Source organism: Urocitellus parryii, chromosome 3 (assembly GCF_045843805.1).
Source record: "Urocitellus parryii isolate mUroPar1 chromosome 3, mUroPar1.hap1, whole genome shotgun sequence".
In the NCBI taxonomy this organism is placed as follows: Eukaryota; Metazoa; Chordata; class Mammalia; order Rodentia; family Sciuridae; genus Urocitellus; species Urocitellus parryii.
The window spans coordinates 61,814,973-61,829,245 of NC_135533.1; the positions used below are offsets into that span (position 1 = coordinate 61,814,973).

A 14,273-nucleotide genomic window follows, 5' to 3' on the forward strand; every position below is an offset into this window, starting at 1 on the left:
TTTATAATCCAAATGAAAGCAGAATTCATTTTATACTTAGGCTATTTATACATAATATTCGATTAGGATGAACATTAAAATGACGTTAGTTTTTATAAATGACTTTCAACTCTGTCAACAGCCTTTATACTGTGCAATTGTTGATTACTTTACAGTCATTAGCTTTTCTCATTTTCAAGCTGAATTGTATAAATTTTGATGAACCTAACTTTGTGTACATGGTTAAATGCAAGGTATATATCGGATATGTTTATTAAGCCTTTTTTTTAATGAACCCTGATGCTGTAATTGCTGCTAGGAATGGTAAAAAATATCCATTTTCGACAATAATCTGAAATTTAATAGTGCATATTATAATTTGGTAACAAAAATAAGGCAAAATTTATACTTTTACAATTCAGGAAGATAATTGTAAACATTAATGAATTGTCTTAAATAATTATACTGTATATAGTGGACAAGTCATTCTGGATAAATTAATTAAAAGGCTCAATTAATTATAATGAGTAACTTTATAAATATAAATGGCACAAATTCCTTTTAGTAAATTAAGTCACACATTGAAAGATGATTTTAAAGATTTTTCAGACTTTTTCATCCTTTTCTATATTGTTCTAATCTATAACATCTTTTTATATTAAAAGAAAAACTTACTTTAAATATTGACTTGCAAGGAAACCAGAATGAAATCTTTAAAAATTTGTCATGTAGATATTACTGTGGATCCTTGGAGTTAATAAGAAAAAAATGTAGAAACCTTGTAATCTCTTCAAGTCATTATTGAACCAGAACAATAAACTAAATTCAGAACCATCAGATAACATGTTAACCTGGAAGAAATCTTAAATTAACAATGGGAGAGGTACAGAATGTACTGAAAATGTAGGAATTGACCTTGAGGATTACATTTGCTATCCTTATTTTTATGAAATACTGGCAATGTTCACTCCCAAATTATTTGTGTGTTGTTTTCTATTTCCAGAAGGAACTAATTCTGTAACTATTGTCTAATTTAATCACAAGATGTTTTAGTTCACTGTCCCAAGATATGGCTAAAACTTTCAAGTAGCATGTTCTAAGGTAGAAGCTTCTTTTTTTCATTTGTATGATAGTTTAATTTCATATGTCTATCGATATATCAGATTTTATTGTCTTGCCAATAGTCATTTCTATTTACGTAAAATATGCATTTTATTTTCTATGAGAATTTTTAAACATTTTCTCATTTAATACTTGCAGACTTACTTGATATATAATAGACTTATTAGAGAAATTGAATCACAAGCTTCCACATGAAGACCCAGAATTAAATCTCTATTTCCAAACTCCAAGTATGGAGTTTTAACCACTATAAATCTTTTAGTTTCTTTCCATTTACAGTGAATTTTAGGTGTAGAAATAATAGCATTAAAAAAGTCACATTTGTATATAGGGCTCAATCATTAAAAATGGGCATAGATAATTGTATTTAAAGTCAACATGACTAAAAGAGTCATTTAAAACTTATAGTAATTCCTAGTTCATAAGTCTCTATAAGACAGATTTAGTTCTTGAAGGATTATAAGCATATGTGAAGCTAATGCATGCATTGTATTTTTTCAAGATTATTATCAAAACAAGTTTCACATTGTGATATTTAATAAGCATAATTTAGTTAGATACATTACTGTTTTAAATTATACCTATACACTTTTTTTCCTGCTATTTTTAACCTTAATATATTCTGTTGGGATTCAAATGAGCATGTATGTCAAAGGATAGGTGTTGGAAGCTTCCTGATCCAATTTAAATTTTCTGTAGAGTCCTTTAATTTTGTGGGGATGACTTGAGCCTAAATGAGGGAACAACAGTTGTAGCTCTTTGAATCGTCTTTATAGCTGAAGATTATGTATATGCTTTAACTAGAGCTGTCTCTATAAAAACTGACCTAATCAATCATCTCATTTCCACAAGATGAAATATAGTCAGATGTAAATGATGGATTTGCACCCATTTCAAATACATTGGAGTTGAGTGTATAGTACCCATGTCTAAGGAACCATGGATTTGTAAACACACATAAATATGGTGTAGGATAAGAGTATGGAAAGGAATTTAATCTTAAAACCTAACATCTATACTTATATCCAATTTGATTATCCCCAGTAACTCCATATATTGGGTTATATGGGCTTTTTTTATGGTGGGAAGACTATACTAAAGATTAATAGGGGAAAGTAGAGGTACATGGCCTTGCTTTATACCTTCAGAAAAATTGAAGAAGTTTGAAGGAAAGAATAGGAAATTTTAGATATCCTCCAATCAATTAAAACAAAAATGACATTCAGGTCTCATCACTTATTTCTGGTACAAGTACCCTAGAAATGTGAAGCTTTTTCAGAATGTGACCCAGTGAATGTTACCTCTGGGTCACACCGCTTCTGGGTGGAGTGTCCCAGGGAGCACAGTTTTAACCACACATAGGAATGACTATAGGTTCTCTGAGGATTTGATCTAATGTTCTGGCCTATTTGCTAGAGAGCCTTCTTATAACAGCCTACCACAGGCTTTGTGAAATCTCTGCCTCTTCATTTCTATCATGTTCCCAATATAGAGGAAAGGTATTTAAAAAAAACTTCATTATAACAACACTCAATCTGACAGAAAAAAAAAATATTTTTCCTCTTTCTTTCAAATACAGCCCAAGGGAATAAAATCTACAAAAGGAATCTATTTATAACCTATAAACTGAATAGGCAGCAACTGATGTACCTATAGAATCAAGAAAGGTATGTAATTAATGACAAAGATACCCTTCCATTCTCTCTTCCCTCTTAGCATAAGTTTTCTGTGCCTGTGCTCATTCTCTGCCTTCTCAATTTGTGCCCTGAAGTAAGAAATAAGACATCAATACTGTGTCCATTTCTTATAAAGGGCAAATAGTAAAAATGAAATTAATGACATTTTAATATGTAAGGAGCTGTGTTATTAAGAAAACTTAGTGTGGTAGATCCAAATTTTGTGTGCCTGAATAGCTAACTCTGGTGTAAAGGAAGAAATAAAGAATTTTTCTTTGAAGTTAATTATGTATTTTTTTAAAAAAAGCTCCTGGCTAGAATATGCCGCCGTCAACTTTCATATACTTGGTACATGTCTCACATACGCTGTACAGTCCTCCTCCTGCCTCAAGTGAATAAAACTATTTTGAGCTGGGCATGGTGGTGCATACATGTTATCCCAGCTACTTGGGGAATTGTGGCAGGAGAAACACAAATTCGAAGTCCCTGGGGCAACTTCATGAGACAATGTCTCAAAATTAAAAAGGGTATGGGATATCTGGGGATATAACTCAGTGGCAGAACACTAGCCCTTCCACTTCTTGTGGAAGACCTGGATTCAATCATCTGTTACTGGGGAGGAAAAAGTCACCAACTATATAGTACCACAGCATCAGGACAAAGTCTGATTATGCTAGCAAAGCATCATTACTCACTGTGTCAGGGCACTGAAGGATAATAAATGGACCTAAATATGTCATGTGTGTTTCCTATTCTTATAGGGAAATAAAACAACCTTATGTCAAGGTAGTAAAAGTAAATCAATCAAGAATTTAAACAAGTAGAAAAACTTAGTCTGTCAAATATCAGTAAGTGATTGAAATAATGTGAGATTAGTACTTTTATGTGTGGTACAGATAACTGAAAGTTGTCCAGCTATGTGATTCAACTGAATGCATTACTTGATACTTCTGTTTTCTAATGAACTTTAGTCAGTCGAACTGGGAGGTATATACTCACTTCAGTTTTAAGTTTAAAGCAGACAGAATCCCGGGAATAGCTAGGCCTGCCCACTGCTTGACACATCTGGGCTCAAAGTCCACACAGTCATAAGAATTATCCTCCAGGTACAGCTCTTGGAATTCTCTACCCCTTGCACAGAACCTTTCATGTAGCGTGTGATGAATAAAGAATGGTTTGAAAAAATATTCACAGGTCATGATGTAGAACTCAAAAAATGGGTAAATCTATGTACATATCTGATTAAAGTAAAATGTGATTTTTTTAAAGAACTGTAAATTTTAAATCATTCTGTATTTCACCTACAGATTTGGAAATTACATTACTACTAAAGGAATTACATTAGTGAATTTTATATCAGACATAACTTTCCAAAAGAGATTACTAAATCTTTGAGTTATATTGTTTTTACATAAATTCATATTAAGTTCACAAAATTGGAATTGGATTTAAGATTTGGGGCCTCATTGATTTTAATGGCCTCAAATACCCACAGGTTCTTACAGAGCTTCTCCTGAAGCTTTTTAAGGGTGAGAAAGGACAGTTGCAGGAATGGAAACCAAGTGAGGAATGAGGGCCTCTGGGTTATTACCACTGCTATGTGAACATAGTCACTAGGCTTTTTGGTCTTCTGTAAGGACGGAGCGAAGAACCATTTCAGCTACTGAGGTTGAAGGCTGCTGATGGTGCCTTAGATCTCTTAGATCTAGAAATGATGAAACCAAAGTGTCAAGAAATTAAGTGGCTTGCCCGTGGTCACCTAGCAAGAGAGGAGAGTCAGTCTTTCTTTGATTCTCCAGTCTCCTAATGCAATTGCACCAGATTGGATTCCTGTATTTTGATTGCTGCTTACATATAATCTGCAAATATAATTATTGATTTACAGCTAATAAACTACCAGAATGATATTTTCAATTTAGCAAAAAAAATTCAGTTGCTTAAAACATTGTTTCAAGAAAACTTTAAGTGCTTCATCATTATACTTTGCAAAGGATATTCTATTTTGATAACATTCAGTCCTTGAGTAACTTATTTCATTGCATTATTACAACCTTGATTAAAGCCATAGGAGGTAGCTTACTGTATGAATTGAAAGAATAAGGAAAGCTATTCTTCCCATTCCCTCTCCCAAACAGTTACTAAAAATCCAGCTTCACTTGTTCCGTGAAACATAAAATGCCACCATAAAAACAAATCACTTGTTTAGGAATGTGCTTCCCATTTGCTTTGGAATAAACTTGTGAATTAATGAATTCACTAATGAATTATTCAAGTGTCTTAGCCACAAGGGCCTCAGGGTGAATGAGGTACATGATTCCTATGGTTTACAATGTGAGTATCCAAGGTATGAGGAGTAGGTAAAGGGAATTCCCAAGAGGTAAAAAAGTAATTAAAATGCCAACAACAACAACAAAAAATACCATTTCTCCATTTGAGGGAAAAATCTTATCTCTTTCCATTATGTTCTTAGCTGCATAAGGAATATTATTTTTTAAAACTAAATGGTCCTCAAGTGGAAATGAACACCAATGAAATCATAAGTGATTCTTCTGTTGCAACAAATATGTAAAGGGAAAACCTGAGACCATGACAAAACATACTTGTTATTGTTAATATGATGCTGGCAAAAGTACTGTGTGCCTCTTTGTCTATAGCCTTTGTTCTATTGGCATCTATGCTTGCCTTGGCCACCTGCATTTGGAAGTTAAGTGTATTTGTTTATAAGCCACAAGGCACATTCTGACTGTACAGTGACAGTTCAAGTCCATCATAAAAAATGCAATTATAATCAATATAGCTCAAATAAAATTCTTAATCATCAATGACATTATTATTAATTTTTACAACAGCATCCACTCATCCATAAATTGTTTCCTTCTCATTTTTATATAATAACCAGATACTGTGTAATGATAACATGAACAAGACTGGCAAGATGAAATCCATAAAAATAGTTGATTTTAATAGAATTTGTGTGAAACACCACATATGACAAACAACATTGTATTTGAATATATTAAAAAACCTTTAAGACTAGTAAAATGCCTGTCATTAAAATAAGACATCTTCTACATTTTGTGTATTTTAAATTGTTCCTTTCTTTGGTCTATTCAAAAGTCATTCACCATGAAATTAAAAACAAAATGCATTTTAAATAATTCAATGTTTTCCACACTGTTTATAAGATAAACATTTCAAGAATAAACTCAATGTACATGTAAATATGACTTTAACAGTTATAATTATGGTGATATTAGAGAGCTTACTAGTATTAATTATTTGATAATATAATTTCCCATATTTACCCATACTTTCTTGTTTTAACAGGTATTTTATAATGATTAGAAGTATCGATTCTTTCTGCTAATCACCAGGTGATTTCCTGTAAAACCCATATCTTGCTGTTTGTGAATAAGGTATATTCACATCTGTTACCATGTGTGGGTTAACATTCAGATAGAGAAGACCTCAGTTCAAGCAAATTGAGTACAGGAGAATTTCTAGTAGGGTGGAGAGAGCTGTGTTTGGGTGCAGAAGATATAAGGGGTGAGGTTATCAGGAAGCATCTCAGACTGAGGGAAAGTAGTGAGGATAGGAGTGCATAAACACAGTTCTCCTAGACTTTAGTAATCAGCCATAGGAAGAAAACTAAAGAATTTTGAAGAAATGTTCTAACATTATTACGATCATCGATAGAGAGGTAGAAGGCAGAAAAGAGAGAAGTCTTAGAAATTCAGTTTGGTAAAACTAAAAGAAAACAATTTATTTTGTTTATAGATAGCAAAGTCACGTTTAAATTGTGTGTTTTCTTTGTACTTTGATCTTCTTGTGCTGATATTTAAGCTTCTGTTTTATGATCTCTTTCTAATGATAGAACCACACCTTGTAGAAAACACCTTAATCATACCTGAGAGTTTAAAAGAAAACAGGTGCTTAACATCAATTCTTCTCCTGCACAAGAAAAATGGGCTGTGACCGGAACTGTGGCCTCATCACTGGGGCTGTCATTGGTGCAGTCCTGGCTGTGTTTGGAGGTATTCTAATGCCAGTTGGGGATATGCTTATTGAGAAGACGATTAAAAAGGTATAAGTAGTCTAATTTTATTTACTTATTTATTTATTTTTTTGCCATTCCGAATCATTCTCTCTCTCTCTGTTTTTGGCTTTGGGCCCTTGTTTTATGTTTCATGGTAACTGGTAATATTGTGCCTTCAACATGAAAGTAATTGCCAATTTCTGCAACTCTACATGATAATAATGTGACCATGAGTAAAATGTGACAAGTATTCAACATGAATACATTTCTATCTTAAATTTAAGTATTATTTCTGATAAAACTATAGGTACATAGGTTAGTAAAAATAATTGTTTTTAATTATGTTCAAAGTCATGTTTACATGCTTTTGAATGAGAAAAAAATGTTGTAGGCGGATATTTATCAAGATTAATACTGAATTTTGATTAAATCTGAGAAGTGAATTATATATTGTATTTGTAAGCATTATGTTTACGATTGAAGCAGAAATTTTTTGGTAAACTGGTGAAGTACAGCTTTTTATAGTAGTAGTATTATCTCAAGTATTTCCTATTTACAAAAGTTTATATTTGACTCAAAGTATAATACTGATTATCTCAAGTATTTCCTATTTACAAATGTTTACATTTGACTTAAAAAGTAATTCAGGAAAACATTTCTGGAACATGTTATATATGTAGGAAAATCTCAGATATATCAACAAACTGTAGTTTTAACTAAAATTAGAGGGATTTGGTCAACAGGATTTGCACAAATATCATCTGCTACCCTAATTCATTCCAAGTAGCCTCAGACTTACCAGAAATTGTAATTGATGGAAATCAGAATAAGAGAAAGCAGATCTGCATAAATCCTTAACCAGGTATGGCAAAGGTAAATGGCTTAAGGAGTTTGGAGATGGGGGTTAAAAAGACATTAAGCTGTCAAGAACAAGGTAAAAAGAAGGGACCTTTGTGAACTCAGGACTTCTGTGCTGCTTGAAGGCATGAATGTTTACTGGAGGTGAGCCTGTGGGGCATAATGCTGGCCAACTCAGAGCACTGGCTTCAGCTTTCTTCCTGGCTAGTATCCTGGTGACCTAGACAGAGGGTTAGTAAGTGTGGTGCACAGTGTAGAGAAATGGGAGTTGGAATAGGTTAGATATTAATTTATTCTGAAATGTGTGATATTGCCCAGACCTTCATCTCTCTCATACATGCATTCATGTTTAGCATCCTGAAATACCAGGAATATAAACAAATATCATTGTTTCCCTGATGCATTGACTTAATTGACAACCTGGAAACTGATTTCAAATATAGTTTACTCATGACAAGAAGTTACTTTGAATTTTCTTTAGCAAAAAATGTTAACTGCTTTAAAGTTAAATGAAATCTCTGTTCTGTTATCAATGTTGTCTTACTATAAAAATAGGGTATTTTTTAAGATAATTCCTATATTTGCATTCTATATTTGTTTAATGATAATTTGGTCATTAGTATCTCTTGTATTGTAAACAAACTGCAGATCTTTAGCCTCATGAGTTTAAACATTATATGAATATATAATATATATATATATTATATTGTATATAAACATATTATTATAAATTGAACCATATCCTGAGCCTTGGAATTCCTAGTTTTCTTGGTAGTATTTTTTTCTTTTTTGATCAGGAATTGAACCCAGGGTCACTTAACCACTGAGCTATATCCCCAGAGTTTTGATTTTTTTTTATTATTTTTTTTTTTTTTGAGACAGGGTCTTACTAAGTTGCTTAGGGCCTCACTAAGTTGCTCAGGCTGACTTCGAACTCGCAATGTTGATAGTACTTTTGATATAGGCCAATAAGACTGACAGGTGTTGGTGGTGCTAATTCCGTGTCACTGTTGTCTAACAGTGACACGGAATTAGCATCACTCCAATACACAGTCTGCTCCATAATCTGAGCTTTTCACCTGGATCTTCTGCTAAAATGGAATTAGTATCTATGTTGGATTATGATTTATCTTTTGGAAAATTTTTGGAATAAAAAAGTCTGTCTCCAATGTAAGGTATTTTAGACTAAGACTGTTTTCCTTATATATTGATAAATAGCTGAGTATGGATCAACTAATGTTTTTTTTTCTTTGTGAGACAAAATGAGTGCATATACTCTTGAATGACATGTGAGTGCTAGCATCTATTTTAGGTTAATTATTTAGAATTTATCTCTAAGCTCATAAGGATTAATCATGAGAATTCTGTGGCATCAAAATGTGCTTTTGTATGATTGAAAGAGTAAAATAAATTTTATCTCAAGTTTAAGATATAACTAGAGTTTGCTTTTTCCACCTGAATATTTATACCTTTTAATTGTAATATCAAGTTCATTTATATTTAAACTACTGATACTGTTGGAAACAAAAAAAACAACACCTGACATAAAGGTCAGTGGAAAATTGAGTAAATGATAGTTTTGATGTTGTATTATTTTGGAAAACAGGTTGAATATTCCTGCATTCAGGCTTCGATTATTGGAATGCTTTTGTTGCAATTATTTATTCTCTCAATTATCATATGGCACACAGCCACAGATTTATTTTATTGTTTGTCAACATTTTTTATGTGTATTGCAAATGTTAAAAAAAATCTTGGAAATGAAAGGAAAAATAAATCAAATGAAACATTTTTTAAAAAGAACTTACAGGAAAACAGATAAGAGGAACCTGTGGTATTCTAGTATTAAATTATAATATGGAAAATAAATATTATTTAGAAAGAGAAATCTAAGTATTCAACAAATGTCAGGAAGAAAGTGGAACTGAGTTGGATTTTGAAGAAGTACCAAATTTTGAATGTCCAAAGAGGATTGTAGCAAAGGTGTCAAAAGGCTAATTAACAGTATGGAAAAAAAATGTGTGGAAATGCAACTAGATACAGTGACGAGGGAAGGAGGTAGCAGATGTGACAGGATTAGAGAGGTGATTGGAAAAGCAGTTTGGGATTCGATTTATCTTTGAACATAAGAATATTTAGTTGATGATATACTATAAAATGGTAGTTGATGTATTTTTTTAAAAGTAAGATGTAACAAAACCTGTGTTATTTAGGGATTGATATTGTCAAATGTTGAACTTTTTTTTTGTACTTAGTGTTAAATGAATCTTGACACATTTGAGGTAATATTACCCATTTTATAAGTAAAAATCCTTACATCAGTTGGGTAGCTGAGTTGGTAGAGTTGGTTTCCAAACATCAGCAATCTAAGCCTAGTTAATACATAGCCATTTATGCTATGCTTATACAATAAAAAGGGTTGTAACATGAGAAGACCAAAGAGAGGAAATAAGAAAAAATTATGACATGGCCATTTTTTAAGGAGAATTTAAGATTCTTTTTTTTTTTTATAAAGATATTTGAATAAAAGGTCTAATACAAAACCAAAGGTACTCTGGTCTACTGTAATGAAGTACATAATTGAAACTTGTGTATGATGGGATGCAATAGAAGTTTGGATAGAAACACTAAATCAAGAGAGAGTAGAACAAAAATAAGAAACCAGAGTCCAGTTGAGTTAATAATAATAGAAAAATGTACCTCAGAAGAAAGATTCAACAAGTGGTGTGATAGGATCAGTCTATATTTCAAAGGTCAGATCTCTTGATCTTTGCTACTGCAATCACAGAAGACTAAAAACTAGATTTATTTTCTAGAGAGTTTGAACATAAAAAAGCAGAATTACTGTAAAGATGTTTTTACATAGAGGCAGGAAGACAAAAGCAGAAAAAAAGAAGTGATTTTTATATAAAGAAATGGAAACCAGAACTCAAGGAAAGACAGAATAAAATGTTTTCTGGATGATGGAAGTTAAGAAAATAATGGTTGGAACATGGTCAGCAATGATTTTGAAATCACAAAGGGATGAAATTAAGAAATAGAGTACTTTTCCTTCTTATTTTTTAAATGAATGTTATCTGGCAATCTTTTACAAGTCAAAATGGAGAAATATGAATGTAAACTTGAGGAGGAGGTACTGAACTGAAACTGGATGGAAAACTTAAGTTTCAAAGAATGATTGAAGGCTTGTTTACCTTGTATGCTCACTCCACATCCATAGACTAAGACCCATCATCAGTTTCCCCACAGTGATCAAGGTCTGTGGCACATTTAAGGATAAGATAGATTTGTTCTCAGGTTCCTATGTGACCACACTGACTTTACCAATGTTAGTTGTTTAAATAAGCTGTGCAGCTCAGGAAGCTGCTAGTGGGAGGGCCTGAGCTTAGCATGTATGAACTCCTGGGTTCAATCCACAGCCCTCCAAAAAAGAAGCTAGGATTTTTAATTTGTTAACATAAGATTGTTTCATTTATTTTCTTTTTAGTTTACAAAGCTAATTTTAAAATTATACTGGAGCTATGTATGTCTTTGTCATATAGTACGGGCCAAATCTCTGAATCCCTGCCTTAGGAACATTCAGAGTTTTGTTATTTCACAATTATTTAAAAAATTTTAGTACTGGTGACTTCTTATTTATCATCAAAACTCATTGAATACTATTCATTTAGTTAATAGCATATTGAGAAAGCTACTAATGCACAAGTATCATTTTGAAAAAGATCAGAAAATCATCTCCCATTGTTTTGTAAACATAGAGTTGGAGTTCTATGATAGTTCCCTTATTTAAAAGATGACACTCTGACACTGCTATTTGAAGTAGCCTAAATAGTCCAGAAATATTATTTCTATTTTATTTTTGCTCTTTATTCCCAAAGGATACTTTCTGGAGATTTCATGAATTTTATAGCTATAATTTTTTCAACCAATGTTATTTAGTATAATCCCTAATATATTTGTGCGGAGCTAGTAGGTTTATGCAATCTTTTTAGACAGACTAAAAGTCAATAGCAGGAGCTTCCATGAATGTACAGACTATCAAAGCACTTTAAAAAGTTCAAAGTTATGCAACCCATTTGCAAAATTTAATACTTGATATTGTTATTCACTAAACATTTTATCATTACTTTATAACAGATAATTTAAATTAATTTTCTGATATAAACTATAAAACATTAAGAAAGATTAAAGACTTCTATTAAAAGACTAATGTTCAATTATTACTTAATTCAATTTTGCAATCATTTACTTCCCCATTCTTGAAAGTAACCCTCCAATAGCTTGTTTAAAAATTCCTTAGGATAAAACAAATTGGTTATTTATTTATTAGAAGGACTAAACTTTTAAATCAATATATAATTTTTCTGTTACTTTAATAAAATATAATAGTATTTCTAGACATGATAGTGTGAATTTTCACAGTATCATAAAGCTCAAATGTCTGAAGTATTAGTTATTGAAGATGATGATTTTGTATTATATTTCATAACTAGAGGAAACAAATATCCAAAAATTTTTAAATTCATACAATAGCATAGAAAAAAGATTAAACAGTATATATGTATAATAATATACTCTACTATATTTTACCAAATTTTATTCTGGATTTTAATTGGTGATTTCTAAAACTCAACTCTCAGCACAAATATTGCTAATATTATAATTCATAGTCTTTTAGGTTGCACTCATAATGAATAAATGTGAAACATTTTTTAAATGAGAAAACTTTGCTGTTTTGGCAGTTAATGAGTAAATTGCAGTAGTGGGTAGGAGGATGGAGGCTATTTTCAGTATGTATCTGCTCGTCCAGGAAGTGTTTATTTTAATGAAGAGGGAATAGATATAAAATAATTATTAGAAGAAAGAAGTGTCCCAAGACATTGCATGACTTACTGGCAATGGATTAGGCAAAAAATACTACTAACCAAGTGGTTAATGCATTGTGGAAACTAAATGATAGAGTTGTCCCTCTAGAGAGTAAACTGGATTTGCATAATACTAATAGCTAGCACTTATTGAATGTCTGCTAGGGCCTGACACTATCCTAAATGCCTACATTTATTAATCAACTGGTAAGGATAAATGTTTAAATCATATGAAAAAGTGGTCATCTTATTTTCATTTTCAAGAATAAAATGTGAAATATGGTTCAAACTAATATCATCCTCACTTTATAAATAAGGAAGCTGTGTTACAAACAAATAAGTGCCCCAATTTGAATGGTTAAGTGTCCAAACTGGGCCAGACTTCTAGCATCTAGTTCTACAGTTTAACCATTTCACTCTATGCTTTTAAAAAAGTCACTACAATGTTAGAGCAAGATAGATACAGCAAGAGTTTAACTCAGATTCAAATCTGCTATATGTACTTTGTAACATCCTTGAGAAATGAGACAACATGTTTTCTGCCTTTATGCTGTATGTACTCCACATAGGAATACAGCAAGGATATTTTAATAATTATGTTAAACCTGCCAGTTATGTCAAGGAGTTTTCATGCAACAGCAACAATCAAGTGGGTATATAGGAGATACTACTATCCAAAACATCTGCTTTCAAATTAGCACAGAAGAATAGAAGTTTCAAGGTCAATGGCTTCCAACACAACTGGAGATCATGCAATGTGAGAATGTCCAGGTTAGAATCTAGTCCCTGCATATTTAACCACAGCAGCAAATACTGACTTAACTAAGTGAGGGGATCTTAAATTATATTTCTTTTCCTGTGTACATGGTTAACAATGTTGTACTTCAAATTTAGTGAGATATTTCCAAATAGGCTAGATAGTCCAGTCCAGTTTAAAACCATACTTTTTAATTCACAAAGGTCATAAAATATCTTCTTTTGAAATTAGAGGAATATGTAGCATTCTTGGCATTCAATAAGCAGCTATACAGTTTTATAATACATATAATAGTATTAGCATCAGAGGAACTGCATTCCTATTTTGCCTACTCCAATACTTGTCTTTGAGGTTTCCATTATGCCGTGACTTGTCCAAAGATTGGGATGAAAACATTTGATTTCTTCATTATCCGCTACAAAGGTGGCATGTGACATTGAACTATGCATCTATTTTGCTTGGATCCATTTTCTATCTTTGAAAATTAGATGGTTTTACACTTAACTGATAATTCAATGTTTTCATTTCCACTTTTTGTGTTTCAACTTTTCCATTATTAAAAAAAAACATCTCCAGAAACAAGTCAAAACGACTTATAGCCTTTAAGAAAAAGGCATAATACACTTCCAGTGTGTTTTGGGACTTAGAGGCACATAGATTAAAGATAGGGAGTCATTCTTTCCTGCCAGGCACATTCTGTCATAAGTCCTTCTCAATTCCATAAAAACTGAGTTCTTATCATTAAGGACTAAAATGCACACCTTGAGAGTCACATGATGATATTGCCTTTGGCCTTAAGTTTCATATAGTGTGTGAATAATCTTGTGTGTTTTCTCCTTTCATATAATCTTTTAAAACAGGAAAATGAGCAGTTTTCAGTTTCCACATAGTTTTTAGTTTCAACATTGACAAACATCTTTACATTTAAAAGAACAGTCATAATTAATGCAATTTTTTTCCTTAATATTTGAGCATGGTGT

At 31.9% G+C, this 14,273-nt stretch overlaps 1 protein-coding gene across 16 annotated transcripts in view; it reads left to right on the top strand.

The window, feature by feature from the left end:
- Cd36 (CD36 molecule (CD36 blood group)) overlaps nt 1-14,273 on the top strand; it is an 81,852-nt gene that overhangs the window by 47,795 nt on the left and 19,784 nt on the right. For 6 of the 16 annotated variants that reach the window (XM_077795976.1, XM_026384939.2, XM_077795977.1 and 3 more), the window contains 2 exons: nt 6,105-6,193; nt 6,652-6,861. In XM_077795976.1, the coding sequence (XP_077652102.1) occupies nt 6,742-6,861 (120 nt within the window). In that variant the 5' untranslated portion in view covers nt 6,105-6,193; nt 6,652-6,741. Of the gene's footprint in view, nt 1-982; nt 1,081-2,680; nt 2,769-6,104; nt 6,194-6,651; nt 6,862-14,273 lie in introns of all 16 variants that reach the window. The other 10 variants (XM_077795974.1, XM_077795975.1, XM_077795973.1 and 7 more) reach the window with 4 other exon arrangements.